Raw genomic sequence first — 27,024 nt, 5'->3', positions numbered from 1 at the left:
TATATATATATATATATATATATATATATATATATATATATATATGAGAGCAAGAATGGAGGAGAAACGGACCGTCTTGCCCACAGCTGTTAGGTGAAGAGGGCTGACACATCTCTGCATGACCACACCGGCACTCTCCTGCATGGCTGTTGCGCGTGTCTCTCTATCTTTTTCTTTGGGTTTCTTCTCTACCACGAAGCTACACACACACAAAGAAAAAAAAAAAGGAAAACGAAAAAAAAGGCAACAACAACAACAAAAAAACAACAACAACGCGTAAATAATTGCACGTTTGCGAGACGAGATGCTACGACGAGGGTTTGCTAGCATGAAACAGGCCTCGACAACAACCCTCTTTATGAGCTGTGGCACATTGTACTTCAGGCAAAAAGGGGTGTATGAGCCAATAGGCGGCAGTGAGAGTGTGGGCCAGTACACGATATCCATTGAGGCCGATGAAAAGGAGAGCCCTTCTAGACGGTATGCGATTGTCGTGTACGAGGAAGACGAGGAGGTGCTGCGACAGTACATCGGCAATGGGCTCACTCTTGCGTACTCTTCAGTCTCTGTGCACTGGCCCGCTTCTATTGACGGTGTAATGCAATACATTGCGTTCCTGTTTGCGGATGATGAGCCGAAAGTGAAGGCTGCTCAGCAGCTAGAAAAATTTGTTTTGCTGTACAATCGTTGCACCTACGCCCTCCTGACGGAAACCTCCGTTGACAGCACCATCTCAGACGATGAGGAATACAACTTTCTTTCGAACATTGCGATCTCGCGGTTGCCTGAAGACACGTATGAGGAGCCCATGTATGAGCTGGACGTGTCACATGAATGTGCAAACCCCACTGGCAGGGGCAATGTGTGCTACGCAGAATCAAGACGATTTAACAGGGCACTTGTGATGCGTAAGGAGCGGAATAAGATTGAATTTCAGGCGCATGCTATTGGTGCAGATGGCTTTGAAGAGAAAGCTCCAGAAAAGTTTAAGTTGAATAATATTTCTACGTGTGACAGTGCATTGCTGGACGACACAGAGAAGAAGATGTTGCTTCTCAGTGTGGATGAGAAGCGACTCCATGAGGTGGACATGGAATACGGCAAAGTTGTGCAGGACTATGAACTGCCTGTCTCTGTGCGCTCGGTGACACACAGCGCCCACGTGGCTGGGCCGCAGCCTGTTTATACCTGTCTTGCGGACAACGTCGCATTCAACTTCGACTTGCGTATGGACCCGCGGAATAACGTTGTGATGGAGGCTGGGAAGACGCTGTTGGATTACAAACTGTCCATCAAAAAACCATTTACGTGTCATGCAACTTCTGCTGCGGGCCATCTTGTCATTGGCGATACTGCAGGAGCCATTCGCCTGTACACTGGACCTCCTGGGAGCCGCCGACCGGATGGAAAGTACAACCCGAAGTCAGCAAAGACGCTATTAGAAACAAAAGTACCGATTATCTCTGTGGACGTAACAGCAGACGGGAAGTACGTGCTAGCTGTGTGTTCCAAGTACCTGCTACTTATGCGAACGGTGTACATGGATGATGACAGTACAACGAAAAATGGATTCTTGTCGCGAATGGGCAAGAAAAAACCCACTCCATTGAGACTTCAGCCAACCCCTCAGCAGCTAGACGCAATTGGGGGAATTGACGATCTGAATTTCACTTCTGGTGGATTTGACCGGTTTGAGGAAGGTTGTGAGACCTGCATCACAGCTTGCAGCCATGAATATGTCTTTACGTGGAGTTTTGAGGCGGCGAAACGGGCAGTGGAGGACGGTCGCGCATGCGTTGGAGAGACTGCATTGGTCAAACGCGAGGTTCTCGCCGTTTCTGCGGCGGTGCCGGACAAGGTAATGTATATGACGGACCGGGACATTCGCATTGCACCGCTGAGACGGCAGGAGCGGGTGGAAAAAGGTACTAAAGAATATCGGTACGTGTGAGGTTTTTGTTTTTGTTTTTACTGTTTTGATAATGTGCCTTTGGGCAAATTTAGGTTTTTGTCTTCTCGAGACGTGAATTTTGAAAAGAATGCGGAGCGAGTGGACACCAAGGTTTTTTTTTTTTTTTGTTTGCATCACGAGCATCTTCCTGTCGCTAGATTGTTTGGCGCCATTTCCTGCGAATGCGTATATGTGTTATTGTTGCTGGGTCGAGGGATTCATCAAGGCATTTTTCTCTGCTCTGACGCACTCGGCCCTGCGGACTGCTGCCCGTTTTTCGGCTTATCGGGGCGGGTGTGATGAGGGCGGGGACTCTACGAGTTGCTCACCCACAGTAATCGGACGCGGGAACACAGTTTCCCTCCTCCCTGAATTGTTGTAGACATGACCGTTGCCTCCTTGCCTTTCTAGGAATAGATGTACATACATATATGTATGTATGCATATATGTGTATATATATATGTTTATTTGTTTCTCTCAACACATGTAGTTCGGGGTTTGGGTAATATTATTTGTGTGCTTCCCTGAAACCAGATTTCCTGCAGCAGTGAAAGCAACAGACTGCTGTTGGACGTTGTGTGAATGCATGCTGATGGGAGGAAGAATGATTTCCTGTGCGTCTCTCTCTGTGACCGTGGATGGGTGAGCGAACATATATATATATATATACGTATTATTATTACTATTTTGTTTGTCCCTGCCACGTTTTTTTTTGTTTGCTTCTGATGTTTTTATTTCTTTGTCTGTGGGTGTGTTGTCGTGTTTTCCCTTGAGTGACGCTGCTATGCATGCAGCTTTGTTGCTGCTCTCATACTCTTCTTTTTCCGGGTTGCCCTTATCACAGGAAGGAGCCACGTCGCGGGCACGCACAAGAAACTGATTTGGCTGTTACGACTGGGTGTTTGCTGCTTTTGTGTGTTTCCCGTTTGAGTTTGCATATTCGTAGAGTTTTTGCCCCCTTTTTTTTTGTCAATCGCACTGCATTGGTGTGCCTCTGGGTGAGGCAGTCAACTACCAACGATGTCATCGATTGCTGGCGACGCGGACGGACTTCCATTTGTGGGCCACACCCTCAGTACCGCCGAGCGTGCGGCGCTGCAGTCATCCATCCCACTGTTGTCTTCGCGGTATGAGACACCCGTGCGTTTCTGGGGCAAGATCCTTGGCTACAAGGGAGACTATCTCGTGGCGCAGGCTATGCCGGACGGGGTGTTTGGCAAGCGCTTCAGCTTCTTCAGCGTGGACGGTGGCTCCTCGTGGCGTCTGCTAGACCCCATCACCGAGGAAGAGGCGGAGTTCTGCGACCAACTACGCGGTATTTACATGGGTAATCCGACGTTTATGTATAAAGTGCGGCGTGATATTCCACCCGAGCCTGAGCCGACTGTGGCGGTGCCTGACGCAGATGCGGCGTTGACGGCGGCACGTGAGAAGTACGGCGCCGCTGAGGAGGGAGGGGTTGATGGGGAGGTGGGGGAGGAGGAGGAGGAAGAAGAAGAGGACAACGGCGAAGAGGAGAACGAGGAGGATGAGGAAGAAGACGAAGAGCAGCATGTGGAGCAACCAAAGAAGAAGCGACCAAAGTTCATGATTCTTGCCGTGCCCGAGACAGTTCGACTGGCGCATTTTATTCAGTTGCATGATGCGGCATGCGCGCTTGTTGTACGGGGGCAGTATGTGTTTACGCCGAGTGGTAGCGGGGTCTCAAAGAATGCAATGTTTGCTGGCCAACCTGTGCGCCATGCGATTAAGCCGTCGTGTTATTTGCGTGTCTTTCATCCTGGCAAGGAAGAGCGGAATCGCATCTTGTATGGCCCAACCTACAGCAGTGTGACGGACCGGCTTTCGCCCATCACCGATGACGAGCCGCAGGGTGTGTGGGTGGTGAAGTATGATCCTACTGCGAGCATGGTCACGGTGCAGAATTTATTCTTTAGCGGATCACTCTTTTGGTACCACCCTGGTACAAGTGACTCAGGTCAGGTGTACTTCGGAAACGGCGAGCGCGACTTTGAGGTTTGTTTTCTTCTTTAGAAGCCGAGGAGGACGAAAAAGAAAAAAAAAGTGGTCAAAAAGCGGGGAGTTGCATTTACGCGTGTGAGAAGAAGGGCAATGAAGGTGGTGTTGGAGGCCAAGTCAGCGGAACGCCATTCTTCCGTTTTTTTTTTTTCGTTTTGTGTGTGTGTGTGTGTGTGTGCTTCTCTCACGACCCTGTGGGTTCCCGTTTCTTTGGTCATCCTCGCGTGGGCACGGCCCGGTAAAAGATGTATCATGCAGTATCAGACAAGCACCGTTCAAGCGGAGTGTGACTGTTTTCTTTTTTACTTCTTCTTATACTGCCTTTTTCTTCCTTATTCCATGAGGCGGGGGTATTTGTTTGGGCTTGTCTGTGAAGCAACTGACAAGAACAAGAAGATAAAGTAAGCAGAAAAAGAACTATTGACCTCCGTTTTTTTCTGGTTGGCGTTTATGTGACATCGTCCACCACCAAGGTGTGATGTGGCTCTGTAATATGTGCCTCCACACTTATATATATATATGCACTTTTACGTATCAGATTTTTTACTTCTGTGCTGGCGTCTGTCTCTCTTGCTGCGTACGCAATGTAAAGTGACCCTCTCTGTGCAAATCTCCACGTCTCTCTCACTCGCTTTCTGAGTGTGTGTGTGTGGGAGGGGTCGTTTTTTTTTGTTTGTTTGTTTGGTGTTGCCCCTGCTTCTTATTGCTTCTGTTGTTGTTGTTCTCTCTCTCTCGTCTCTCATCTCTCGTCTCTGTGCTTCTATCTTGAAGCTGTTTAAAAGAGGGAGAAAGAAGCGAAGGGGAGGAGGCTTCCACAGGCCAGGGGATCACTCACGGCAGGTAGGTCAAGGAGGTGACGTGCGAGCAACAGCGATAGTACCCCCAGTCACCAATAACTATAACAGCAACAACGGGAAGAATATTCTCTTCTTCATTGCCTTCTATCTCTCTCCACATATCTTCTTACGTGTGTGTGTGTGCTGAAGAAGAGGGATAAGTTTTTTTAAAAAGTCTGCGAGTTCGAGTGCGTTAGTGTTTGCGTCTCTTTGGACCGGAAAAGGAAGTTTCGGGTGTTGTTCTTGTTTTTTTTCCCTTTTGGTTTCCCAGCGTGTGCGTGTGATCTACTTTTGCTTCGTGTTGTGCCCTGCGGCAAAAGAAAATTGTGTGAAAGGTGTGACGTGAGCTGACAGGCGCGGCGAGGAACGTCCAGAGCCACTGTGGGAAGTGTGTTTTTTTTAAGTTGTTGTTTGTTTGGGGCGGTGCCATCGAGGGGAGGTGCGACGCCGCACACGCAGACAGGCAGCAGTGCCGTGTGGAGAGTCACCGCGGCGAAGCGGAGCGACTTCGACGGACGAGGTACGCGGGGGCCGTGTAGGCTCTGTGCACGCGAAAGCAGAAGAAGGGGGAGGTGGGGGAGGAAGGAGAAGAGAAGACAAGACACGGACGCCTTGGGGTGGAGAGAGGAGGCGTGATAACACTAAGCGAAGGTAACCGTAAATATAATTTAAGTCTAACCCTAAATAATCACCAGACAAATACAAATACGACGAAGAAAGAAAGAAAAATAAAACAAGGACAAAAAGGAGGGAAAGTACGAGGGCGTGGGTGAGAATCGAGAGGCAGGACTTTGACTCCGCCCCGAAGCTCTTGACATTTGAGCAGTTGGGTGAGGACATGGTGCCCGGGACTCGAGGACCCGGAGTAGAGCCAAGGATTGAACCCACGGATGCCAATGAGAAAGGAAAAACAACCATAACCTCAGGAAGAACGCGGGTCTTTTATCAAGATCCATTACTGCCGTACTCACTCCAGTGCATTCACCCACGCCTACGCGATGCAGTGGAGGCGCAGGACCGCGCGGCGCTTCTCCGAGGCGCCCAGCTGCTGGTGCAGCACGGGACACCAGAAGATGTGGCACGTCGAATCGCACTTGGAGTGCGGGAAGGCAACTCCACCGCGGAACATGCCTCCGTGCAGGAGCGTGGTGAGTTCGAGGCAGACATTCTACTTGAGCCCGCCTTTGTATCTCCTAGCTTGGAGTATGCTTCTTTTTATGACGCGGATGATGAACTTCAGCGGCGGTGTCACTACTTCCTCCTAACATTTACAGGCCCTCATGAGGCGTACAACGTTCCATACGATGTCCAGCGTCGTGTTGTGCCGCTTTTGTACGCATGGATTACCAATTGGGATTTTCTCAGGCGCAACACGGATTGCTGGGGAAGTGTGGCTGAATGCTTCTGTCGCGTGGTCCGGTCTCGTCGGCGACGGTTTTCAGTGCGCCCGGACTTTGCACTTCCGTGGCGGCCACTTGTTGAGATTTTGATGTCACTTTTCTTTCAGTTCGATGTGGTGGACCTTGACGTTTTTCAGGCCATGCGAAAGGTGGCTGGGTGCCACTTGGAGGAGCTTTGCGCCTTAGCAGCATTGCACTTTGACGCAGACGCATTTCAGGGTCTATGGGAGACCTTCGCACCGTACTTTTGTGAAGATCGAGAGGAGGCACCGATGATGCTGTGCTTTCTTTACCATCTTGTCCCTATTCACCACCTTACGGATGATGCAACGGGGGAACCGCTGCCACTCACAGAGCGTCTTGTAAAGTTTCTGCTTGATGACGCGCTTTACTGGCAGCAGCGTTCCGGGAACTGGATGGTGTACTCGCTCAAAATTTTATTTAAAATGTCTCTTCATCATGTGGGTGTGATGGACTTTGACAAGTACGCGGAACCGCTGTTCTCCACAATGCTGTATGACCTGCACCTTCCCATCGCGGAGGGCATGAGAATGCCTGCGAAGGCGGGTGGATTTGGTGTGCTTAGTCAAATTTCTCTTTTCAACATTGGGGAGAACGAAATGTCTATGGCCAAGGGCTGCGTTGGAAACATGCTTCCGCGTCGCACAGACTCACCACTGTGGAACCATTTGCGACGCTTCATTCATGCCACTAGTGTGTTTCTGCGTCCAAATGCTACGGATACAACCGTTTTGCACCGCGTCTTTGCCTTTTATAGCAGTCTCGTGGCCATCATTCATCGCAGAATGAAAAGACAGGGAAGCTACACTTTTATGCGGACCAAGTACCCAACCCGAATTGAGGGTCGACGCATTTTAGAAGCATACTTGTGGGACCGAGATACCATTGATTGTTTTGTTGGGCTTGTGATGCCTGTGTTGCGTCTAGCCTTGCACCATCGTCTTGACGATGTTGCACGCATTGTCGGCCTTCTCGCCTCCCTTTCACCTCACACCGTACAACAGCTTGTTCTGCCGTATGTCAACGCAGGACTACGAGGCCATGTCGGGTCCTCGGCGCAACGTTCTTTGGCGTTGGAACTTTTGACAAAATCTCTTTTTCCACTCAGTGAATGTCCTGCCACTCGTGATGAGTGCTGGATTTTTCTTGCCGAAGTTTTGCCATTGTTGCTGCAGTGGGTGAGCCCCGGGGAGCTACCACTTTCAAAGTTGATCTTGAACCTTATCTTCCTCACATGCTGCATGACAAAACTACGTGATTTATTAGGAGGACAAGATGCGGAGTGTTCCTTTGCCGTCACTCTTATCGAACGCCTATTTGCCTGTGCGTCCCATGTGAAATTCGGGAAGGGACACGAGTTTGATCTTCTTATACATGCCATGAATGCCCTCTCTCTTAATGTGAGCGACGAGACACTTTCTTGCTGCATCTCTAGAGTATTGAAGGAGGCGGATTCTCAAGATTGCGTGTCCAAGGCGCATGCTGTAAGTTGTTTGCTGGAACCCATTGCCCGCCGCGCCCCTGAACGTATGCTGCGTTGGGCCATCCAGAGTTTTGCGCCACCCCTGCAGAATGCGTCCACACCATTTTGCGAGGTGCAGTGGTGTGCACATCTACTTGCTGGGTGCATACGTGGCGCGGGGCTTGCAGGATTCTCGCACCGGCATGAAATTTTGCGTTGTATTCAGTGTCAGGTGTCATTTATCACGAGCAAGGAACAACTTTTGGCGGCAGCTGCCCTGTATACTGCTATGTTTTCCGCTTTTACAGAAAATGTATGTATAGAAGCGAAGGCTGAGGAGGCTTCTGTTTTGAGAACCGATGACTTGCATGCACAGGACGTGGATGACATGGTCGAGGACAACGATCAAGACTCTTATGAGATGAGTATGTGCTTCTGTCGAAGCACCACGGTGCAGATGACGTGGAGGGAGCCCTCGGAGGTGCATCTTGCCTACGTGGTCGATGTGTATAACCGGTTTATTCAGGATATCGTGGACACTATTCATAACATTGAGTATGTGCTGCCGCCCGACGCGGCTGAAAGGAGTGGCGGACTAAAAAGTCTTTTTCACTTCGCGAGTGAAAATGCAACTCTGGCAACCAGCCATGATGATGCGGGGAACGTGAGAGCTGCCACATCCATGGCAGCGCCTGTGGGGGCGGACAGTGAGGCCTTTACCCCCAAAAATGTCCTGCGAGGGGTTTTACTTTGGCTGTGTGTTGTGCTTGAGATTAACCAGGAGTGCCACAGCCGTGTTTGCGGTGCCGGCGCCGATGCCCCCAACATGGTGCCGTGGTGGTTGCAGGATCCAAAATCTACTCTGCCGTTGCTGCCTCCCGCTTTGGTTCCCCCCTCTCTCTCCCTTCTGCCGGAGCGGATACACGGTCTTCTGATGGAGTACATGCTTCGACGCATGTCTGGCGATATGTCGGAGGGAGGCATCATTGCCAAGGCACTTCATTTAGACCGTAGCCTTGTGGTGCGAGGAAAGCCCCCGCTGGACCCCACACACACGCACGAAACGGACCCCCGTGGGCTTCATTTGGTGTTGACCGTTTTGGCGGAGCTGTGCAACATCCCCCCCATGACACCTCTGCAGTACGACCACTACCGCATCTACAATAGAGGTCCAGAGATATTTGGAAACAGTGTTGTGGAAACCTTGAAGGAGCGGCGCTATTTACCTGCCTTGTTCTGGCGCATGAAGGCAGAATCGTATATGTACAAACGCAGTTTGTCTTTGCTACACACCGTGTCACCGAAACGGCTTACGGAGCTGATTTCGGTTGCCCACACGCTTCTTTTCTCACCGCATACGTTAATTCAGGGTATTTGCTCCCAAATTTTGAGAGAATGTCTACCGATGTTGAGTTGCGCAGCGACGCGTCAATTCCTCTCTCAACACCTTTCGATGCTTGAGCACATTGCAGAGCTGTGGGCTAAACAAGGCGATGCTGTTTGCCAGCTTCTGCCCCATCCTGTTTCAGATCTCACCGTGAAGGCCACCACGATTTCTTCTACTTCCAAGGTGGACAAAGGGGGTGTGGAAGCGGATGCCCCTGTCGTGAGCCCGGTTGAAGGACGGGCGAACCCACTCAAAGTCTCTGGAGACGATATTGCCCACAACTGTGGTGTCAGAAACGACACACTCAATGGCGAGTATGAAGACAACGATGAGGATGCTTTTGCTGTGGTTAATGATGGTGACGACTACAATAGCGAGGATATAAATGGGGTGAGAACGCCCTGTTTGTCGTATCTGCGGCGAATACTCTCCAGTGCCATCCCGCTTGCCTCAACGGGTTTTGACAGCTCCTGCTTTTTCAACGACGAAGAATTGATTTATCGCACTTACGAGGTGCTTCTGCAGCTTCCGGATCAACTTGTTGTAAGGCGGAGCAACTCCCGTGTTATGCCACGAAATTCCTATGAGTTCGGTGGTCTTTCCACGATGGAAGGCCTCCCTGTGGCGCGACTGTGCGATAAACTTCTTTTACTCGCACTACGCTTTGCCCACAAGGCACCAGACCGGACCGTTGACTGTCTGTTGAAGGTTATTGCCCTTTACCGGCCATCACAAATTGCCCTACTATCCCCTCAAAGTGTATCAATCATATTTCGCCTCGCAGTGAACAGCCATAACTACACACGTATAACGTCACTTCACATTCTGCATACGCTTGTGCTGTCACTGCGAGAGCCGCATCCAAAGGCATATACCTTGACTCGACGCGGTCCTTTGGAGTCCAGTGAGAATGTGGCCTTTTTTCGTTCCCGCTACGACGTGCTGAAGCGTGAGTGTCCTTCCTTTTACGGATTACGTGATGTGGGGTTGGCCTTTGTGCCAAAAGCCATACGCGTTGACGCGGAGTATGTACATCCCGACATGTTTCATGATGGCGAGGCGGTTACGGTTCCTGCGGAAACTGTCGAGCTTCGTAAGGCATACACAGTGAGAATAAAGGAGGATCTTACAAATTCAGTCCAGGCAAATATAAAACAGCAAGAGCAACGTCTTGTACGAGAAGAGCTGAAGCGGGTAATTGGCCATCTTTCTGGTATTCTCGATTATGAACTTAACCCTCCCACCGCTAAAGAACCGAATATGGAGGATACTGCAGAGACGAAATTGCGGGGTGGGTGGATATGGAAGGTGATGCAGTTACGCCATAATCAGAAGACCTTTTCAGATTGTCGGATGCGTGTATGGAAAGCCATGGGAAAACTCTTGGGAGTGGAGCCATCGGTGCGTCTTTTTACGCGTTTGGCACGTTTGCAGCTAAATGACTTTGTGGAACTGGCACGTGGTGGTGGTTCCACGGCAAAGGAAAGTCACCAGTGGTTGTTTTCCTGCGTGTTTGATCTTTTGGTGGCCGCTATTCGCATCTCCAAACGAGACCCTGCTATACGGCAGGAGGCTCTTACGTGCTATATGGACGCGTTGCGACTGGTGTGTACCAGTAGTTTGGTGCCGCATGATGTTTTGGTTTCCTTTTTGCGGAGTGTTGCGGCATTGCGTGAGGCACTCAAGGCGCATGAGGTCTGGTTGATTTACGAGTTTCTCTTTGCGGCGTTGATGCCCTCCTCGAACGTTGCACTGACGAAAGATCCACCTGCGTCAGAGAATGACACGGAGACGCTTCCGCGGTCCTCGACTCCCTGGTGCTCTGGGATGACGCAAGAGGTTATGCGGGTATTGAGCATTATGATGCACCTAATGGGTGTGTTTGCACAAGAGACGAATGTAGAGCTTTTGCCACGGCTATGTGAACAGGTGTTACGTCACAAGAAAATATTTCTTTACAATCCTTCCTCTTGTATTCAAGGATGGGCTGCTTGTGTGATTTCAGAAATCATGCGCCTTTCCTTGTGTAATAGTGAGTATATCCCTTCAAATGCCGGTGTCCTGAATGAACTCGTACGGTTTCTAGATAGTCTAGAGCGGTTGGTAGAACTTCCACCACCGCCCCTACCGGAGCCACAACCAACACTAGCACCATGGAGTGAAACACCTGCATTGAGTGCAGCCCCACCTCCATTTGTATCCCAGTGTTCTGTGGTCATTGGAGCGCCACCGGAGTTACCGATGGAGTCATCACTGCCTCTGATTGAGAGTGTTAGTCTTGACTCTGGTCGGTGCACGATGCCGGATGAAAAAATTGCAACCGTGAAGACATTTACTGCGTATTGGGCTAGACCGGCCCCACCTCTACTAAACCTGCGTGCACAGAAGGTCCTCTATGTTCTTGTGCGTGCACTAGACATCGCCTTGCCGGAGGTTGATGGACTGAGTCTTCAGTTGGAGTCTGCACTGCAAAGCATTGCTCATGTCCGTCTGCCGAAAAACACGATTCATGATATGCTGCAGATGTTGTGTAGCATCCTCAAGGAGGAAAAACCATACGGTAAGTCGCGTCAGGCCAAAGTTGCCATTAGCCGCATGCTGTGCCGTGTTCTCTTTAACAATCTCCATCGTATTGGTAAGTTTGCCTCCATGCAGAATGTTGCAGCAGCGGCCTTGGCATCTATCGGCCACGGCGATGGTCGCGTTCGAAGCGAGGGGCGGCTGCTTTTGGCAGTTCTCTCACGAGTGGCGTCTGTGGAGCAGATTGAGCAGATTATTCGTGATTACTTTCAGGAGCTGCGAGTCTTTCCGTCAGTGACGTCTATGACTGATGGCCACTACCAGGTACCGTCGTCCACGCAACATGATAATTTTCGCAAGCGCCGACGCATTGCGTTGCTGCTCGCGTTGTGTGCGATTTTATCCGCCACGCCGGGCGTCGTGCTGCCATATGTACCACGCCTGATGGAGCGCCTGTCCGCCTACGCAAACGACCCGGTGCCGGAGGTGCAGCGTGCCATCAAGCGCGCGTTTGAGGACTGGTGGCGCTCCCACCGCGAGGGGTGGGAGCTGGAGCACAAGCCCCGCTTCGCCGCCGCTGGGGTTCAAATTGATGCCATGCTGCCGCTGCTGACCGCCCCCGCGTACCTCGTCTGAGAAACAGCGGGGCCACCGCCAGGCAAAAACAAAAAAAAAGGTGGGAGAGGGCGTCACACGTGCACGAGTGTGCCCCTCTCTTCCTCTTTGGGGAGCGGGGAGGCGCAAAAGAACAACCTCGACAAATAAATAAATAAATAAATAATAACGCAGAACAAAAAGAAAACAACAACAAACAAACCGCAAACAGCACCAAACAGGGGGGGGGAAAAAAAACGTGAAGAGGTGTCAAAGGCGCATGCACATACGCAAACAAAAAAAAACGAACACGAAAACAAAACACACACGCACAATGAAACTAAAGTAGAAATAATATGACGCCAAAAGCAAAATAAAGGCGGAGTACTCCGCAGCTTGATAGCCACGGGCACAAATACGTAAGTATTTGATGTGAACGCCCTTTTGTTTGTTTGTTTCTCCCACCCAGTATACGTTGTGAATAGGAGTTTGCATGGAGGTAGAATGGGCAGGAAGGGTGTAGAGCCCGCGGAAGCGAGGGAAATGAAGTGGAATACACCCTCATTGATGAACAGTTGACGAATAACGCAACACACCCTTTGAACCTTCTTGGAAGCTACCATATTTTCTTCTGCCCGTATCGACACTTGCATCACACAATGGAAGACGCATGTCCCGTTGAAAAAGAAAGAAAAATAAGGGAGGGAGATGAAAAGTAAATAAATCGCGGTCACCACATGGATAAGAGCGCTGTCAATTAATGCTTAAAAAAACTTAGGGGCCTTCTTGAAGCACAAACACAGATGCACGCATAAATGCATTCATGGACGGAGGGAGACGCGCCAACGTCTCTGTGTTTGTATGTGTATTTTTTGTTTGTTTGTTTGTATGGTAGTTGCCGTTGCTGTGCTGTTGACCCTCATCTTCACCACCCCCCTTCCACTTCGGCGATGTTGTTGTGCCTTTTGTCTCTTCTCTGTTTCTTTGCGTCTCTTCCTGCGCAGAAGCATCGGAATTCAAGGTGGGCTTGGTCTTGGATTCCTGCCTTCCTCCCACCTCTGGTATTTAGCATACTGCGTGTGATCCTCACCTTGCCCCGTGTCGCGTTATCGGTCTGTAAGGGATAACCGGAAATCAAAACTGAGCGAAACCAAATTTGGAGAGAGAGTGCGTTCTGAGAGGAGATGGTGAGGATGAACGCGGGCCTGGAGGTGAAGACAGAGCAAGGCGAGTCGGAGGGGGTGGCCGGGACTGCCACCGCTTCCACAGCGTTGGAGCCATTGCCATTGTCGTCAGCCCTTCTTCGAGATGTGGAACAACTTCTGAGTGCCGCCAGGGCGATTACGCCCTTTCTCACTGAGACAACGGAGCAGCTGCAACCCATGCGGGCCGCACTAACGACGGTGATGGGTAACCTGCGTATATGTCGTCATTGCATACGGAGGAAGAATGCGCCCAGTATTGTCCCTCGTCTTTTGATTGCTGGCCCCGCACAGACAGGGAAAAGCGCCATAGTGGATTTTGTTCTTCAGCACCTCATGCAGACGACGTTGGACACTGGAGCTGCGACTACCATTTCACGTGAGGCGTCTACTGTGGTTCTTAAAGACGAGGAGTGCAACATGAGCTTGGATTCAATGAGGAAGAGATCACATTCGCTGCTGGTGCGGCCTCATTCATCCACAGTTGGAAACCACAACATGGATCCCAAGTGTAATTACGGTGCCTCCCATGCTAAGGCAGGAGGGATGCTGTGCAGAAAGCCCAGTGGGGTGAATGGCGTTGAAGAATGCGATGAAACAGAGGGTATTCTTTGTTCATCAGAATCCGTGACAAGTGTAGTTAATATTGTGGGTCGCGGAAACAGGCTAGGCTCAACTCATAATCTGGACTATGGTCTACAGCAAGACGCGACCGATTCATCCTCTCTCAACGATCGTGCACGTCGGAGGCATTCACATGGGGATGAGGGACGAAGAAGTATTCCATTGTTAAAGTTTGTGGAGATATCACCGCTTCCTGATGTATATTTGCCACATTCTATGACGAGTGACGTTGCGTCGATTTGTATAGATACAACGCCTTCGTCTTGTGTAGTGGTGGTCTCTGGTGGGCTTGAGACTACCATTGTTGATCGTATGCGCAGTAGCCAATCTGGCGTGATCAGGAATTGGCTACGAGGGGGGCAAAAGGAGACGCACCGTCCAAATGATGGGGTTCATGCACTGCCGTCGCATAGTGGTGCTTGTGGTGGTCAGCGGACAGCGACGGCGTCTGAGGGCGTAGAACAGGCTGCTGTGTATATAGAGCCATGCAGCCTGTGTCGGGCACCGTCTTGGCTGCTGCTGGAAACTGCGGGCAACATTGTGCGGAGCGAGGGGGATGGGGTGCCGTTTGTTCAGCTACCTGACTCCCTGTGCGCTGAGGCGATTTTTTTCACTCTCCCATGTGAGGTGGTTGGCACGTATCGCATGGCGACTGTCATGAATAAACTCTTTGACCCCTTTGTGGTCCCCACCGAGGATGACGCGTGCGACGGCACCATAGGTGGTGAGCGTGTCTTAATCCTGGCAGAACAGCAGCAGCAGCAGCAGTGCCGGCGTCCGCGGAATAAGGCAAATTGTGTTCACGATGAGGATGACAGAGAAGCTCTTTGTCAGCTTATTTCAGACATGGCATTTTATATACTAACCTTCTCTGACGCCATCATTGCACGTTCCGAGGGTGTGCTCACGACAGACAAGCAGCTAGCCAATCGCCCACCGCCGATGGCGGGGAGTCTTCCGGAGCTTATTGTATTGTTTCAGAATGAAATGCGTCGAATCTTCGGCGTTCATGTAAATAGTTGGCAGGTGGTCCCTTTTAGTGGGCCCATGAGTCGCGTCACAAGTGCTGCAATTAGGGCGATTTACGAGAAACGCTTCACGGGGGTAGAATCATTGGGCGCCGATGAGACGCTCCCATCAGACTCCTCCGCGTTTTCGCAGCTGCTTCCAGTGGATTCCACTGTCTCATTTCCAGCACCACCGGTTGCAGGGAAGACGGAACTGAACCTGCAGCTGGCAATAGCTGAATATTGTGATGTAGTGTATGGTGAGCGGTTCAAGCAGCGCCAACACCGTTTTTCACCGGATCAGCTGGAGGAACTTGTTTGGCAACACGCCTTAAGTGACATGTGGCAGTTGTCAGGGGCACGCCAGCTTCTCCACACGGTAAAGTGCTTTGAGTGGAATTCTCTTCATCACATCGTGTCTCACATCGCGTTCTCTCTCGTGATTTTCAGCAGGCAGCTGCAGTCATTGCTCCCAAAGGTGCAGGAGTGCCTTTGGATGCAAAAGAAACATCTTCAGAACGAGTTGAAACGACGAAAGCGAGAGAATTTTATGGCAAACATGGCACTTCGGCGACTGAAGGAGATGCACATTCCCGGGCAGATGATCCAAGGTGTTTTGTATATGATAGAAGAACATTTTGAAGAAGTTGTCATTCGCTTCTGGTGGACGTTGTTGACGCTGCTGGACGAAGAGAATGTACGCTTTGGGGTTTACCGCCGGGGCGGGGCGAAAATGTTGTCTGATTCTTGTCGTCACCCGTTGCTGACGCCATCGGATTTGTCTGTGGCGGCGCGGAAGCGACTGTGCAAGCTGTACCGTCGATTTCTTGAGGTGCACATGACCCAAGGTTATGAAACTCAAATGTCACATCTTCAGTCCATCATTGAAGAGGCGTGTAGACAGACCAGCAACCCCACACTCTGTGGTGGCCAAAGAGAATTGAGTGATGCAGAGGCGGTCCATGGGCTCTCCCCCCGCACTGCGTCTGTACTGCCCCCCGACTTGGTGCACCTTGTAGAGGATGCCAGGCACCACATACCTTTTGTTGCAAAGAATGCGCGAGGGTTGAAGCGTACGATGCAGAAGGAGCTTTCTCTACTTGTTGCTCGTCTCAACACGGAGGTGATTAATTACTTCATGGCGGAGCTGGCAAATGCGATGCACGGATTTGATAAGCTGTGTGAAATGCAGCTAGAAGTCTCAAAGGAGACAATGCTGCAGCTGGTGACTGCGGTGAACCCTAGACAGACGTTTGACGCCATTGAGCTAAAATTGCTGCGTTCATTGCTGAGTAAAATTCAACGTTTTACCCTTCTTGAGCTGCGCCCAGACCAGGAACTCGAGGCGTTTGTCACGGGACTACGGAGTGCGCTGTGCCAGGACCAGGTGAAAATGTACGTCAAGCTGCTGAATGGGGGCTGGAACGGGCAGTGCACGGATTGTGCGGCAAACACCTTGGCGTATCTCGCGAAGTCGGAGGAGTGCGACACTCAGCGGCAGCAGCAGCCCCCGGACCGCGTTATGCTGCGAAATTCCAGTTTTTTTCACCAGTTACGGGGGTACCGCGATATCGCCTGGGCCCCGATGGAGATGACCGAACTGACGCTGCCGTCACCAAACCGGGTACGCAAGTCGACACGTGTTGGGCTCAAACATCATTCGTCGATGGATGACGCTGCAGGAACGACAGTGGCAAATCCCTTGGTAGAGGCGTGCACGGTGCCTTTGAGGGAGCCTCCAAACGAGGACGACAAGGTCCCACTGCATGTCTGCAATGACGTTGTTGCCTCCACGAGCAACCCGATCTGGTTTTTTCTTGTCGTATGGCAGGAGGTGTTTTCTGTGATGACATTTCGTCCCTGGATGCTGTTACACAATGTACGTTATGCCACTCTACTAAACAAAATTACACTCATTTTTCTGAAGGGGCAAGGTCGGCTGGAGGCGATGGTGAAGGAAGAGAGTGACAAAGCTGAGGCGAAGCTGCGGAGTCTGAGTCAAGAAAAGACTCGACTGAGGGAAGAGTTGCCGTCCCTGCTGCAGCACCTCAGCACCACCGCCGAAGGTGTGGCTCACGAGATGAAGTCATTTAATGCAGAGACCTTTCGAAGCCTCTCCATGTGAGATTTCTTGTTTTTTTTTTTGTTTGTGTGTGTGTGTGTCTGTGTGTGTGTGTGTGCATAGTACGGAGCAGTGGAGTCTAGCGCCATGTATTGTGTGATACACACATGTGGATGTGTGTGACGGCGATGGCTCTTCTTTTCTTGTTTCTTGTGGAGCAACACGCATGTGCTTTGGATCTATCCATGTAAACTCTTGACGTGCATCAACCCACACACGCACAGACACGGACATCGGCATTTATATGTAGCATCTGTGAAGTGGTGAGGAGTGATCTGCTATGGGCAGTGCTTGCGGCGTGCTAATTATGTCACGTATACCTTGTTATCGAGGTGCTTTTTTTTGACTTTTTTTTTATGTTTACTCCCCTGAGAACTTGCGACCATGTTTGCGATGAAGGAAGTTGATTCATTACACAACTCAAGTGAAGCTCTCCTCACGCTGTTTTGCTTCACACGTAGTTGTCAAGAGTCGCACACTTGCTCACACTTCTTTTTTTTTTGTATGTGTGTGTGCGTGTGTAAACGTTTTCTTTTTTCTTTGTTTACTTTGTTTGCTCTGTGATGTGATGTCTGCTGCGTCTTCTGCCGCCTCCTTTTGCCTTCACGTGCCGAGTTCAATCTTTTTCTCTACTATCACTGTGAAGAAGCACAAACAGGGGTGAGGGTGGGGGAAGCAACGGTGCAGGGGGGAGAGCTGGGGCGTGGAGGCGCGTGGAAACTGCACACTCACATACTTACACTGGGAGCAGTGAAGGAGGAAAAGGCAAATAACATCAACAACGATATATACATATATATATATATACACACACACAGACACATAGGGGTGGGTGGGGGGTGAACAATGGCGGACGCGGCGGCGGCATCCACCGTTCGTGATTACAAGGCACTGTTTAGCGCGGCAATGCCACCCGTCCTTCGCAGTCACACCGGAATGTCGTCCGCGTTACTGAAGCCGATGCCAACAACACCAGAAACGGGATCGTCTAGCGGCCTTGTGTGTTCGACGTATTGCCTCGGCGACTTGGATGGGTGTGGTCTGGCGGTGGGGAGGCCGCTGCTTGGTGGCGGTTCTTGCGCGACGCTGCATACGAGGCAGATGAGTGCAGGTTTGCTCCGCCGAGAGATTTTTCTCCGCGGCGAATTTGATCGTCTGCGCCATGCTGAGGAGGAACGCATGCGTTGGGACCACCAACGTGAGCGCGAGGCGAGGCTTACGGAGGAGCGGCAGCGGATGCTTGAGACCGCAAAGGCAATAGAGCTTGAGCGTGTGAAGCGCACGGAGGAGCAGCAGCAGCGCATCTTGGTGCAGGAACGGGAGCTGGAGGAGTGGAAAAACGAGCGGGCAAAGGAGGTGGAGGAGCAGCGGCGTCGCCGCATGGAGGAGGAAGAACGGTTGCGTGCGCGCCAACACGAGCGGGATATGCTGCTGCTGCGAGAGGAGGCGGAAGTGCGGCTTCAAACGCGGAAATCGTTGGATGACCATAAACAGTCAATTGAGAGTGCTGTGAAGAGCGCCGCGGAGTTGATGCTGGCACGGCTTTGGAAGGAGTTCAAGGAGGTGGAGGTTCAGTGGGTGACGCGCTTTGAACACCTGCAGCTGGAGCTCAACAGTGGGACAGCCGCGCTGCGCCATGACATTGAATGCGAGCGTAAGTTTGTCACCGGTGGTGAGGCACAACTCGCAGAGACGCGGGCGCAACTAGGTAAACTGCTCGAGCAGCTAGAGGAGCTGCGGCGGCAGAAGGACATTGATGCACACAACCGGGCAACGGAGACATCGCTGACAGAAATACACCAAAAAACCATTGAACGGCTGCAGCGCGCGTTTGAGGAGGATAAGCAAAGCACCAAACAGTGGTTCATGGAGGAGCAGCAGCGCACAAAGGACTCTCACGAACGCGCCCTCCTTGAGATGGAGGAAAACCATCGGGGCCAGCTTCGTCGCTTGGAGGCAACCCTGGATGAGTCAAAGCGCCAGCTGCGTGAGATGGAGGCGGAGGTGCAGCAGTACAAGGTGAAGCTAGCTACGGCGGCCCTGAAACCGTCCTCAGCTGCCGCAGATGAGGTGCGACTACGAGAAGAGTTGCGGGCAGTGCGCAAACAGCTAAATGAGGCGGTAGATGCAAGGCAGCGTGCTGAGCGGCAGTCGCACGAATTAGAACGTGAGTGCGATGATGGTCGCAATGCCCTGCAGGCGCTGCAGCTGGATATGGATACTGAGACGGCGCGACATGAAGTGGAGCTTCGATTACTACGCGAAGAGAGCGAGAAACTCATGAACGAGCTTACCCGTGCAAGGGCGGCGCATGCGGAGGAACTGCAGGAGCTTCGTAAGAAGCAACGCTCTAGCGAGAGCGCCGTCTCACGTGACGCGGCGAAGGAGGTGGATGCGACAATCCGGCGAATGACTGAGCGCCACGAAGAGGCGAGGCGCGCACTAGAGGCGGAGAAGGCTCAGCTGATGCAAAAGTTACGAGAGGCGGAGCAGCGACATGAAGACTCACAACGGCGTCAAGAGCTCGAGCTGGACGAATTGAAGGGTGCACGGCGCGACAGCGAGCGACTTAAACAACAGCTTGACGAGAAGGATCGTGTTGTGACCGAGCAGCAGAAGACGATTGAGGAACTCAAGCGGAAGGACGTTTCAGTTGCTGATGTGACTGCACAAAATCGTAAAATGCAACAGGAATTGGAGCAGCTGCGCCGCGACCACGAGGCCGCAACGCGTGTCAAGGACAAGGAACTTCACGATTTGCGTCGCGACGCCTCAGATGCACGGCGTCGTAATGTTGCCCTGCAGGATGAGTTGACGGCTGCGCAGCGAACACGGGGCGAGGTGGAGGTACAGATGAGGCGTCTCGTGGACGAGGCGTCCTTGAAGGAAAAACAACTTCGCCGTGAAGCGGAGGAGTCCACGCAAACCGCGCAGTCGTGGAAGGATCGCTACACCCAGCTACAAACACACTCTGCGTCGTCGGCACCAAAGATGCAGACTTTGTTGAACGAAAAGGAAACTGAGTTGGCTCTGCTTCGTGACACGATAGATGCCCTGAAAAGGGACAGAGACACGCTGGAGAAAAGGGTACAAGAGCTGCAGACGCATTCCATCACTAGAGAGCAAGAGATACTGGACCAGGCGACTACAGTGAAGGGGCTAAATGCTGAGGTTGCTGCGTTGCGGGAGCAACTTTCCGCGACGCTGCGTTCAACGAAGGAGGTGTCAGCGCGTTACCCACTCCAGCCGATGGAGCACTCTCCCTTCCCCAGAGCCATCGACACGGATACGTCCGCCGGCGCGCGCCTCGCACAGCCAACATCGACGGTGGAAGCTTGTAACAGCGGAAACCTTAGATTTGCTTCCACTGGACCACCGCCTGTTTCACAAACAACGCGCTCAGCTTCCGATTTTTCGAGTGTGTTCTCAGCGCCCGCTGAGTCTACAGTCCTGAGAGGAACCTCGGTAGGAAGCCCATCGCAGCTTCTCGCTGCGGATATATCTTCAACACCACGCTCCTCTACCGTGGTGCTCCCGGCGCGCCCTCCTGAAGGACTCACTTCTTCTGCAGGGTGTCCCTCTTCTTCCTTGACACGAGGATCGCTTCCAGGAATGCCGTCTACAGGGGCAGGAGTACTGAACGTGGGAGCACATGCATCTGCGCCTAGTTCATCACCCTCATCTCCACAAGTTAGCAATTTTGCTGCTATTTCGCAGTCGTCTTCACTCACGGTACCGGTGCCCTCGGCGACTTCGACGGTGACAACAGTTTCTCTTGCTCAGGCAGTCGTGCCTGTGCCAGTTCCTGTACAAGTGCCTGCAAATGCCGCTTCTTTGGTTTCTTCCGGAGGGACTTCCGCGATACCTGTGCCGGTGCCGCTCCCCATACCAAACCCTGCAGCGGGGGCTTCAAGCCTGCAGGTGGTTCCACGAACATCTGCCGCCATACCTGTGCCTATACCTGTGCCAACTGCTTCAATGGCCACAAGTACCTTTTCAGGCAATTAGCGGCGGCCATAGGGGATGGGTTACAAAAAATTGGAAATAACTTGCTGTGATATTGCTGAGGTTATGCTATATTATTATTATTTTCTATTGCTCTCTCTCTGGATGTTGTTGTTTTTGTGGCCTTGTGTATAGAATCTATGACGTTTTCTACTGCGCCTGTGCTGATGTGTGGGTATTCACACGTATTAACGCATAGTTGACACCCCTGTTTTTTTTTCCTTTTTTTTTATCTATCTGTCTGCTGCTTCAGCTCTCTTTTTTATGGCCCCCCCCCCGGAAGTAAACAAAACGAATCAAACGACAAGGAAGCTTCACTGCTTTTTCACCATGTTTTTTTTCTTTTGCTTTTTCTTTACTTTTGTATGAATGCAGCGAAGGAAGTCATGAAACGGAAGCGAACGGACGGGGCTGTCCAAGGTGACAATGACGGCGACGACGAAGATGCGCCCTTCCTAACCCAATTTTGTTTGCCCCTCGACACCGTTGCGGCCGCTCCACAACGACAGCCGCCGAAGCAAAAAAGACAACGACAAAAGGCTATTGCCGGCCCTACGCGGGCGACGCCCACGACGCACACAACATCCTTTCCTGATTTGGCTGACGCTTCCACGGGGGAGAACGAAGAAGGGGGAACGAAAGAATATCTCTTCGACAAGTCGGTGAGGACCGCAATGAGGCCGTCAGTGACAACACAGTTTAAGATGACGTGGTGCTGGCCTGCATCTCCGATGGATCCATCAGAAGTGGTGTGTGAAGCGGATCCCAGAAGCGTTGGACCCGCCTTTGTTGTTGAGCTCCGCGGTGACCCGCATCTTCGGGAGGAAAACCGCCGGGTGGCTGCCGTGGTGAACTGCGGTGAGCGATTTTTGCTTCCACCCTTGTCAAGATCGCGTGAGGGCAACACTAGACAGGGCGCAGATGTTTTTTGGCGTGCACCTCAAAAGCCGTACCAGGATGCACCACCGCCGTATGCGGAACTTCTCTTTGGAACTGTGCAGGAGCTTGAACATGCCTCAAATATCGTTCAGGGTTTTCCTTCCGCTGTTGATTTACAAGCCGTTGCGGTGGCAGAGGGTGATAAGGGGGTTGCGCAACAGGATGAACTGAACTCATTTGGACGATTGCGAAGCTACTTCTTTCGTTCCTTGCCGTACCGTACTTTATGGCTGTATCAGTTTTCTGAGCGTCTTATTATATCTATGCCGTATGAAGAGCGCCTGCTTTCATTAAATTTAGGTCGCAGCACGCACACCATCCAAATATCTTCGCGGTTATCAACGAAATCTATCGAATGCGTTAATTCATTTCGTCTGCCTTCATGTGTGATTCCACTAGATATCAGTGAAGTCTATGACAGGCCTTTCGTAGCTGTCGGAACCATGTGCCATGGGGTTCTTATTGTTCTGCTTGAAAACGGAGCCTGTGCGAGCGTCGTACATCGTGTGCCGCTTTTGGGGCTTTCCACATCAATGTTTCCGGTGGCACACGTCTGCGCCGTGTTTCCGCCTCGGCGCTGCGACGATGACGAGAGCAGCACGCTGGGAGTATGGGGGCTCAAGTCCGCCCTTCTCTCACAGTCATTGGAGGGATGCATTCTGTGCGCCTCACCGTACGAAAACCGCACAGTCGTAGTGAAGTGCACCTCCGCTGGTGGGGATGGTTGCGGGTTTGAGTCGCCTCCGCCTACGAGAACCGTAGCGGGATTCCTCTGTTCAACGCCGTACTCCGCTCCGGCGTTTGGCCCCGTGGTTGCCACCTTGGACGGTAAACTGATGCACTTTGTGGTGGAGGACACGGGGTTGGCAGAGACAGACGGGGATGCCGCGACGTCTTCAAGCAAAGATCGTCGACAGCACTACGGCGCCTTTGACGCCGTGCGTCCGGAGGTCGTCTACGATAACGCCACGCGTACACTACTGGGCGTGACGCCAAACCACTTCTGTGAGGGGGGGCCAGTGCGACAGAAGGTGTCACACTCGCGGTATCAACCAAGCTTTGCCCGTCACTGGCTCTGTTTGACCACTGTTGCACACGAAGTAATTCTGCTGGACCGAAAAGTGACAAACTACGCGAAGCATAGCGCTATCACTCTTCAAGTTCCGACACCACCCCTTTCCACGGCTACTGCTGCTGCTGCTTCTCAGAGTTGCTTAAAGAAAGCGCCAAGGGGCAAACGGAAAGAAGGGCCTTTACCCACCGACGATGGAATTCAAGAAAGTTCCAAGAGTGATACGGTGTATCCTGCTGCACCAGAGGACGGTATCAGCGGCATTTCGTGGCTGCGGGTGAGTGACGGTATGCTGCAAGTTGTCGTGGCGCACCACAAGAATTGGATAACAGTGGTTACATGGAGCGTTTAGAAGATCAACCTATCCTCAAAATTAAGTTTTTTTTTTTTTTTCTGTCTCTTTTCCTCCTTGTGGCTTTGCGTCCTCCCCTTCAGATGGAGAAATATATATATATATATATATCCTTTTTGAAGGGTTCAATAGCTTTGGCTTCCGAGGGTTTGTCACAATCCATTTAACTCCTTTTGTTGTCCTCTTGTTCTCTCTCTCTCTCTCTCTCACACTTTTTCTCTTTTTTTTTGAAATGATGTTGTGAATGACTCAGATTATATTTTCGTGGTACGTGTTTAAAGAAAGAGTCACCCCAAGGTAATTATGGAAGGATTCTACGGTGTTGAAGTGGCGGCTGGAAAGCAGGTGGGCCTCAAAATCCCCGAGGAGCACGCCCTTCGTCTGACTCAGCTCGCCCTCCCCGCCAACGCAAGTGCCGCGATTTCTCTGATAGTTTCCTTCCAAGGGAAGCAGTTCACCATCGCCACGCTTGACCCCAAGAAGAACGTCTTCCAGATGAATACAGACCTCGTCTTTACGGAGCCCACGACGCTGACCGCGACAGGTGCAGGCTGCGTGCACGTGACTGGCTACGTCCAGCCTGTCGGCGATGATCTGGACAGCTTCGCCGGCCACGACTTCGATGACGATGACGATGATGACGAGGAGGATATGGTGCCGAAGAAGAGGAACGGCACGGCTGCTGCCCACACCGACGACGAAGAAGAAGAAGAAGAAGATGAAGAGGGCGACATGCATGATGACGAGGAAGACGACGAGGAGGATGACGAGGAAGGCGACATGCATGATGACGAGGAAGATGACGAGGAAGACGACGAGGAGGATGACGAGGAAGGCGACATGCATGATGACGAGGAAGATGACGAGGAAGATGACGAGGAGGACGAGGAGGAAGGAGAGCAGCCAAGAAAGGTGCAGCGCACTGAACAGGGTGGGTTCCGTGGTGGCAACCGTGGCGGTTTCCATGGTGGTCGCGGTGGTGATCGTGGCGGCTTCCGTGGTGGTCGCGGTGGTGATCGTGGCGGCTTCCGTGGTGGTCGCGGTGGTGATCGTGGCGGCTTCCGTGGTGGTCGCGGCGGTGATCGTGGCGGCTTCCGTGGTGGTCGTGGCGGTGATCGTGGCGGCTTCCGTGGTGGTCGTGGCGGTGATCGTGGCGGCTTCCGTGGCGGTACGCGGTGGTGATCGTGGCGGCTTCCGTGGTGGTCGCGGCGGTGATCGTGGCGGCTTCCGTGGCGGACGCGGCGGCAACCGTGGCCGGTATTAACCCTGGGCTTTTTCTGCCACGCAGCGCGTGGAAGGAGAGGTGGATCGTTGGAATGAGTAGAAAGAAAATACGGTGTCCTGTACTCTTACGTAGGTGCCGCGCTGGGAAGCAAGAATCACGGTCTTGTTAGGTTCCGTCGTCTGGGGGAATGAAGGAGGATCGTTTAATGCTGTGAACCATGTCTCCAGCGCGCAAGTGAAGGTGATGGTAGTGCGGCGGGCGTCGGAGTTCATGCTACGGCTTTGTGGGTGAAAGGGACGGGAGGAGCGGCAAGGGAACATGAAAGAGCTACTAGGAGATACGGTGAGCACGTAGGTATTCTTGTTTTTTTTTTTCTTTTCTTGTATCACCCCTTCCTTGTAACTCAGTTTAAGAAGTCGGTGTGAGGACTTCTAAGATAAGCAGCATAATAAGATTGTAAGAATAAATAAAAAAACTAAGTAAAAAAAAAATAAGTAGGAAAAAAAAATAAGTAAAATTAAGGTTGCAAAATGAGGCATTTGAAGAAAGATAAACTAATGCTCCCTTCCCTCCGCAGAGAGGGAGACCATGAGGCCTCCACCGGGGCTTTTGGTCTCTCGCTTTGTGTGTTGTGTTGGGATATGATACGAACAGAAACGGATAAGTCTCGCCTGTCTGGTTCTGCGTGCGGCCTGTTGCCATGATTGTTACTTTTTTTTGTTTTTGTTCCTACTGCATCCCCTCCAGATGTTTTATCTGCCATTCTCACATTTTTCTTTCTTGTTGCTACCAGCACTAAGCGATAACGGCGGCCACAAGGGCGCGGCCACTATTGAGGAAACAAAACGTTGTAGGTGTCATGCCGGTTATCAGCGGCCCTTCGATAGATGGAGCGCGCCGTTGTAAGCACACACACATGTAGTTTTAAGCATTGTTTGCGTGACGCGGGATGTGGGAGGTGGATAGGCACCCCGCTGCACCTCTTTTTCTCGCTGCGAGTATATATATAATATTGTTGATAAGGGCGCCAGGACGGAATCGTGCGTGGATCGAAGGTGGCTTTGCTGTTGACGTGCTGCGTGTCCTCGTTGGTTGACTGTTGCTATGACGTACCTCTTCTCTTCCTGCGGTCCTTTCCTATGGTGGCGGCGGGGGGTCAAAGGGACAGGGAGGCTTTGCATCCCTCCCAGTACGCCGTTACGAGGAGCCTCTGCGTGCACGTGACTGTGCCGTTGCTTTTTGCATTCTTCACACAAAAACTTTCAAAAGGACAAAAAGAATAATAATAATTTTTTAATTTTCTCTTTTTCTTTTTTCTTCCCTTTTCCGTCCTTGGATGATGTCGTGTGCCAGGGCACAGGTTAATTTCAGGCAAGATAAGCAAATCAAGCAAGAAAAAAGGGCGGACGCAAGCAGCTGCTGGTGCAAGCGAACAGTAAGGCAACAAAAACAACATCGAAGGAATGCAGGAATTTCATGCCTTTGAGGTGCTGCCCGGCAAGGACTACACCCTGACACTACCGCCTCTTCACGGTTTCCATCTCTCCGTTGTGTCCATCCCGCATGCCGGTAAGGGACGCAGCACACTGTACGCGACAGTTGACGGCAAGTCATACGCCATTGCGACTCTCGATGCGTCTCAGAATATCCTTCAGAACGCGACCGACCTCATCTTTAATGAGGCGCAGAAGATGGTGTTTCGCGTCAAAGGGAACACACCATTGCATTGCTGCGGCTACCGGCAGGAGCTTGATACCCACCTTCAAGACGCTGGGGACAGTGACGAAGAAGACGAGGATGAGGAAGATGCAAACGATCTGCCTGTGAGCGACGAGGAGGCAGAGATGGGGGCACAGGACCCAACACAGGCACCTCTGAACGGTCACAACAACGAGGAGAGTGAAGACGATGACAGTTATGACGATGAGGAGGGAGAGGTGAATGGGGGACTGAACGCAGCTGGCAATGAAGATGAAGACGAAGACGAAGACGAAGACGATGAGGAAATTGATGATGAGGAAATTGATGATGAGGAAATTGATGATGACGATGAAGAGGGCGACGAGGAGATAGAAGACGAGGACAAGGAGGAAGAGCAGCCGGTGAAACGTGCCAAGACAGAAGAAAATGGTCAGGCTCAAAGGAGCTCGCAGCAGGTGCAGAGCCCTCAAGGCCGCCCCAGCAATCAGCAGAAGCAGGCACAGAGCCCTCAAGGTCGCCCAGCAATCAGCAGAAGCAGGCACAGAGCCCTCAAGGTCGCCCAGCAATCAGCAGAANCAGCACAG

General features: G+C 51.8%; 8 protein-coding genes across 8 annotated transcripts in view, besides 21 other annotated features; all 8 read left to right on the top strand.

The window, feature by feature from the left end:
- Positions 1 to 45: a microsatellite.
- Positions 46 to 211: 166 nt separating this feature from the next.
- Positions 212 to 273: a microsatellite.
- Positions 274 to 304: 31 nt separating this feature from the next.
- TraAM80_03294 (vacuole import and degradation) lies at positions 305 to 1,951 on the top strand (the record flags this gene model as incomplete). The annotated part of the gene is made up of 1 exon (XM_029380270.1): positions 305 to 1,951. The coding sequence occupies one exon, from the start codon at positions 305 to 307 to the stop codon at positions 1,949 to 1,951; it is 1,647 nt and encodes a 548-aa protein (XP_029239896.1).
- A 112-nt stretch (positions 1,952 to 2,063) lies between these two features.
- Positions 2,064 to 2,082: a microsatellite.
- Positions 2,083 to 2,364: 282 nt separating this feature from the next.
- Positions 2,365 to 2,420: a microsatellite.
- A 184-nt stretch (positions 2,421 to 2,604) lies between these two features.
- Positions 2,605 to 2,632: a microsatellite.
- Positions 2,633 to 2,656: 24 nt separating this feature from the next.
- Positions 2,657 to 2,717: a sequence feature (A-rich).
- Positions 2,718 to 2,972: 255 nt separating this feature from the next.
- On the top strand, positions 2,973 to 3,986 carry TraAM80_03293 (radial spoke head protein 9; the record flags this gene model as incomplete). The annotated part of the gene is made up of 1 exon (XM_029380269.1): positions 2,973 to 3,986. One exon carries the CDS (start codon positions 2,973 to 2,975, stop codon positions 3,984 to 3,986), a length of 1,014 nt encoding a protein of 337 aa, XP_029239895.1.
- A 141-nt stretch (positions 3,987 to 4,127) lies between these two features.
- Positions 4,128 to 4,149: a microsatellite.
- A 483-nt stretch (positions 4,150 to 4,632) lies between these two features.
- Positions 4,633 to 4,655: a microsatellite.
- Positions 4,656 to 4,693: 38 nt separating this feature from the next.
- Positions 4,694 to 4,737: a sequence feature (GA-rich).
- A 783-nt stretch (positions 4,738 to 5,520) lies between these two features.
- Positions 5,521 to 5,563: a microsatellite.
- Positions 5,564 to 5,645: 82 nt separating this feature from the next.
- TraAM80_03292 (uncharacterized protein) lies at positions 5,646 to 12,233 on the top strand (the record flags this gene model as incomplete). Its single annotated transcript, XM_029380268.1, has 1 exon — positions 5,646 to 12,233. One exon carries the CDS (start codon positions 5,646 to 5,648, stop codon positions 12,231 to 12,233), a length of 6,588 nt encoding a protein of 2,195 aa, XP_029239894.1.
- A 123-nt stretch (positions 12,234 to 12,356) lies between these two features.
- Positions 12,357 to 12,381: a microsatellite.
- Positions 12,382 to 12,483: 102 nt separating this feature from the next.
- Positions 12,484 to 12,517: a microsatellite.
- A 528-nt stretch (positions 12,518 to 13,045) lies between these two features.
- Positions 13,046 to 13,088: a microsatellite.
- A 296-nt stretch (positions 13,089 to 13,384) lies between these two features.
- Positions 13,385 to 17,149, top strand: TraAM80_03291 (uncharacterized protein; the record flags this gene model as incomplete). Its single annotated transcript, XM_029380267.1, has 1 exon — positions 13,385 to 17,149. One exon carries the CDS (start codon positions 13,385 to 13,387, stop codon positions 17,147 to 17,149), a length of 3,765 nt encoding a protein of 1,254 aa, XP_029239893.1.
- Positions 17,150 to 17,172: 23 nt separating this feature from the next.
- Positions 17,173 to 17,204: a microsatellite.
- Positions 17,205 to 17,635: 431 nt separating this feature from the next.
- Positions 17,636 to 17,702: a sequence feature (A-rich).
- A 228-nt stretch (positions 17,703 to 17,930) lies between these two features.
- Positions 17,931 to 17,953: a microsatellite.
- A 39-nt stretch (positions 17,954 to 17,992) lies between these two features.
- On the top strand, positions 17,993 to 21,154 carry TraAM80_03290 (vesicular transport-associated repeat protein; the record flags this gene model as incomplete). The annotated part of the gene is made up of 1 exon (XM_029380266.1): positions 17,993 to 21,154. The coding sequence occupies one exon, from the start codon at positions 17,993 to 17,995 to the stop codon at positions 21,152 to 21,154; it is 3,162 nt and encodes a 1,053-aa protein (XP_029239892.1).
- Positions 21,155 to 21,484: 330 nt separating this feature from the next.
- Positions 21,485 to 21,514: a microsatellite.
- A 2-nt stretch (positions 21,515 to 21,516) lies between these two features.
- TraAM80_03289 (uncharacterized protein) lies at positions 21,517 to 23,514 on the top strand (the record flags this gene model as incomplete). The annotated part of the gene is made up of 1 exon (XM_029380265.1): positions 21,517 to 23,514. One exon carries the CDS (start codon positions 21,517 to 21,519, stop codon positions 23,512 to 23,514), a length of 1,998 nt encoding a protein of 665 aa, XP_029239891.1.
- Positions 23,515 to 23,605: 91 nt separating this feature from the next.
- Positions 23,606 to 23,625: a microsatellite.
- Positions 23,626 to 23,702: 77 nt separating this feature from the next.
- Positions 23,703 to 23,735: a microsatellite.
- An 82-nt stretch (positions 23,736 to 23,817) lies between these two features.
- TraAM80_03288 (nucleolar RNA-binding protein) lies at positions 23,818 to 24,696 on the top strand (the record flags this gene model as incomplete). The annotated part of the gene is made up of 1 exon (XM_029380264.1): positions 23,818 to 24,696. One exon carries the CDS (start codon positions 23,818 to 23,820, stop codon positions 24,694 to 24,696), a length of 879 nt encoding a protein of 292 aa, XP_029239890.1.
- A 501-nt stretch (positions 24,697 to 25,197) lies between these two features.
- Positions 25,198 to 25,256: a microsatellite.
- A 774-nt stretch (positions 25,257 to 26,030) lies between these two features.
- Positions 26,031 to 26,066: a sequence feature (A-rich).
- Positions 26,067 to 26,202: 136 nt separating this feature from the next.
- Positions 26,203 to 27,024, top strand: part of TraAM80_03287 (nucleolar RNA-binding protein) — a gene marked incomplete at both ends in the record, with an annotated part of 1,392 nt that continues 570 nt past the window's right edge. Inside the window, one exon of the mRNA XM_029380263.1 lies at positions 26,203 to 27,024. This exon is cut by the window's right edge and continues 570 nt beyond it. Coding sequence (XP_029239889.1) covers positions 26,203 to 27,024 — 822 coding nt within the window.

This window comes from Trypanosoma rangeli, assembly GCF_003719475.1.
Source record: "Trypanosoma rangeli strain AM80 chromosome Unknown Tra_15.4_contig_00084, whole genome shotgun sequence".
Taxonomy (NCBI): domain Eukaryota; phylum Euglenozoa; class Kinetoplastea; order Trypanosomatida; family Trypanosomatidae; genus Trypanosoma; species Trypanosoma rangeli.
The sequence above is the reverse complement of the archived record's forward strand: the minus strand, read 5'-3'. Positions and strand labels throughout refer to the sequence as shown.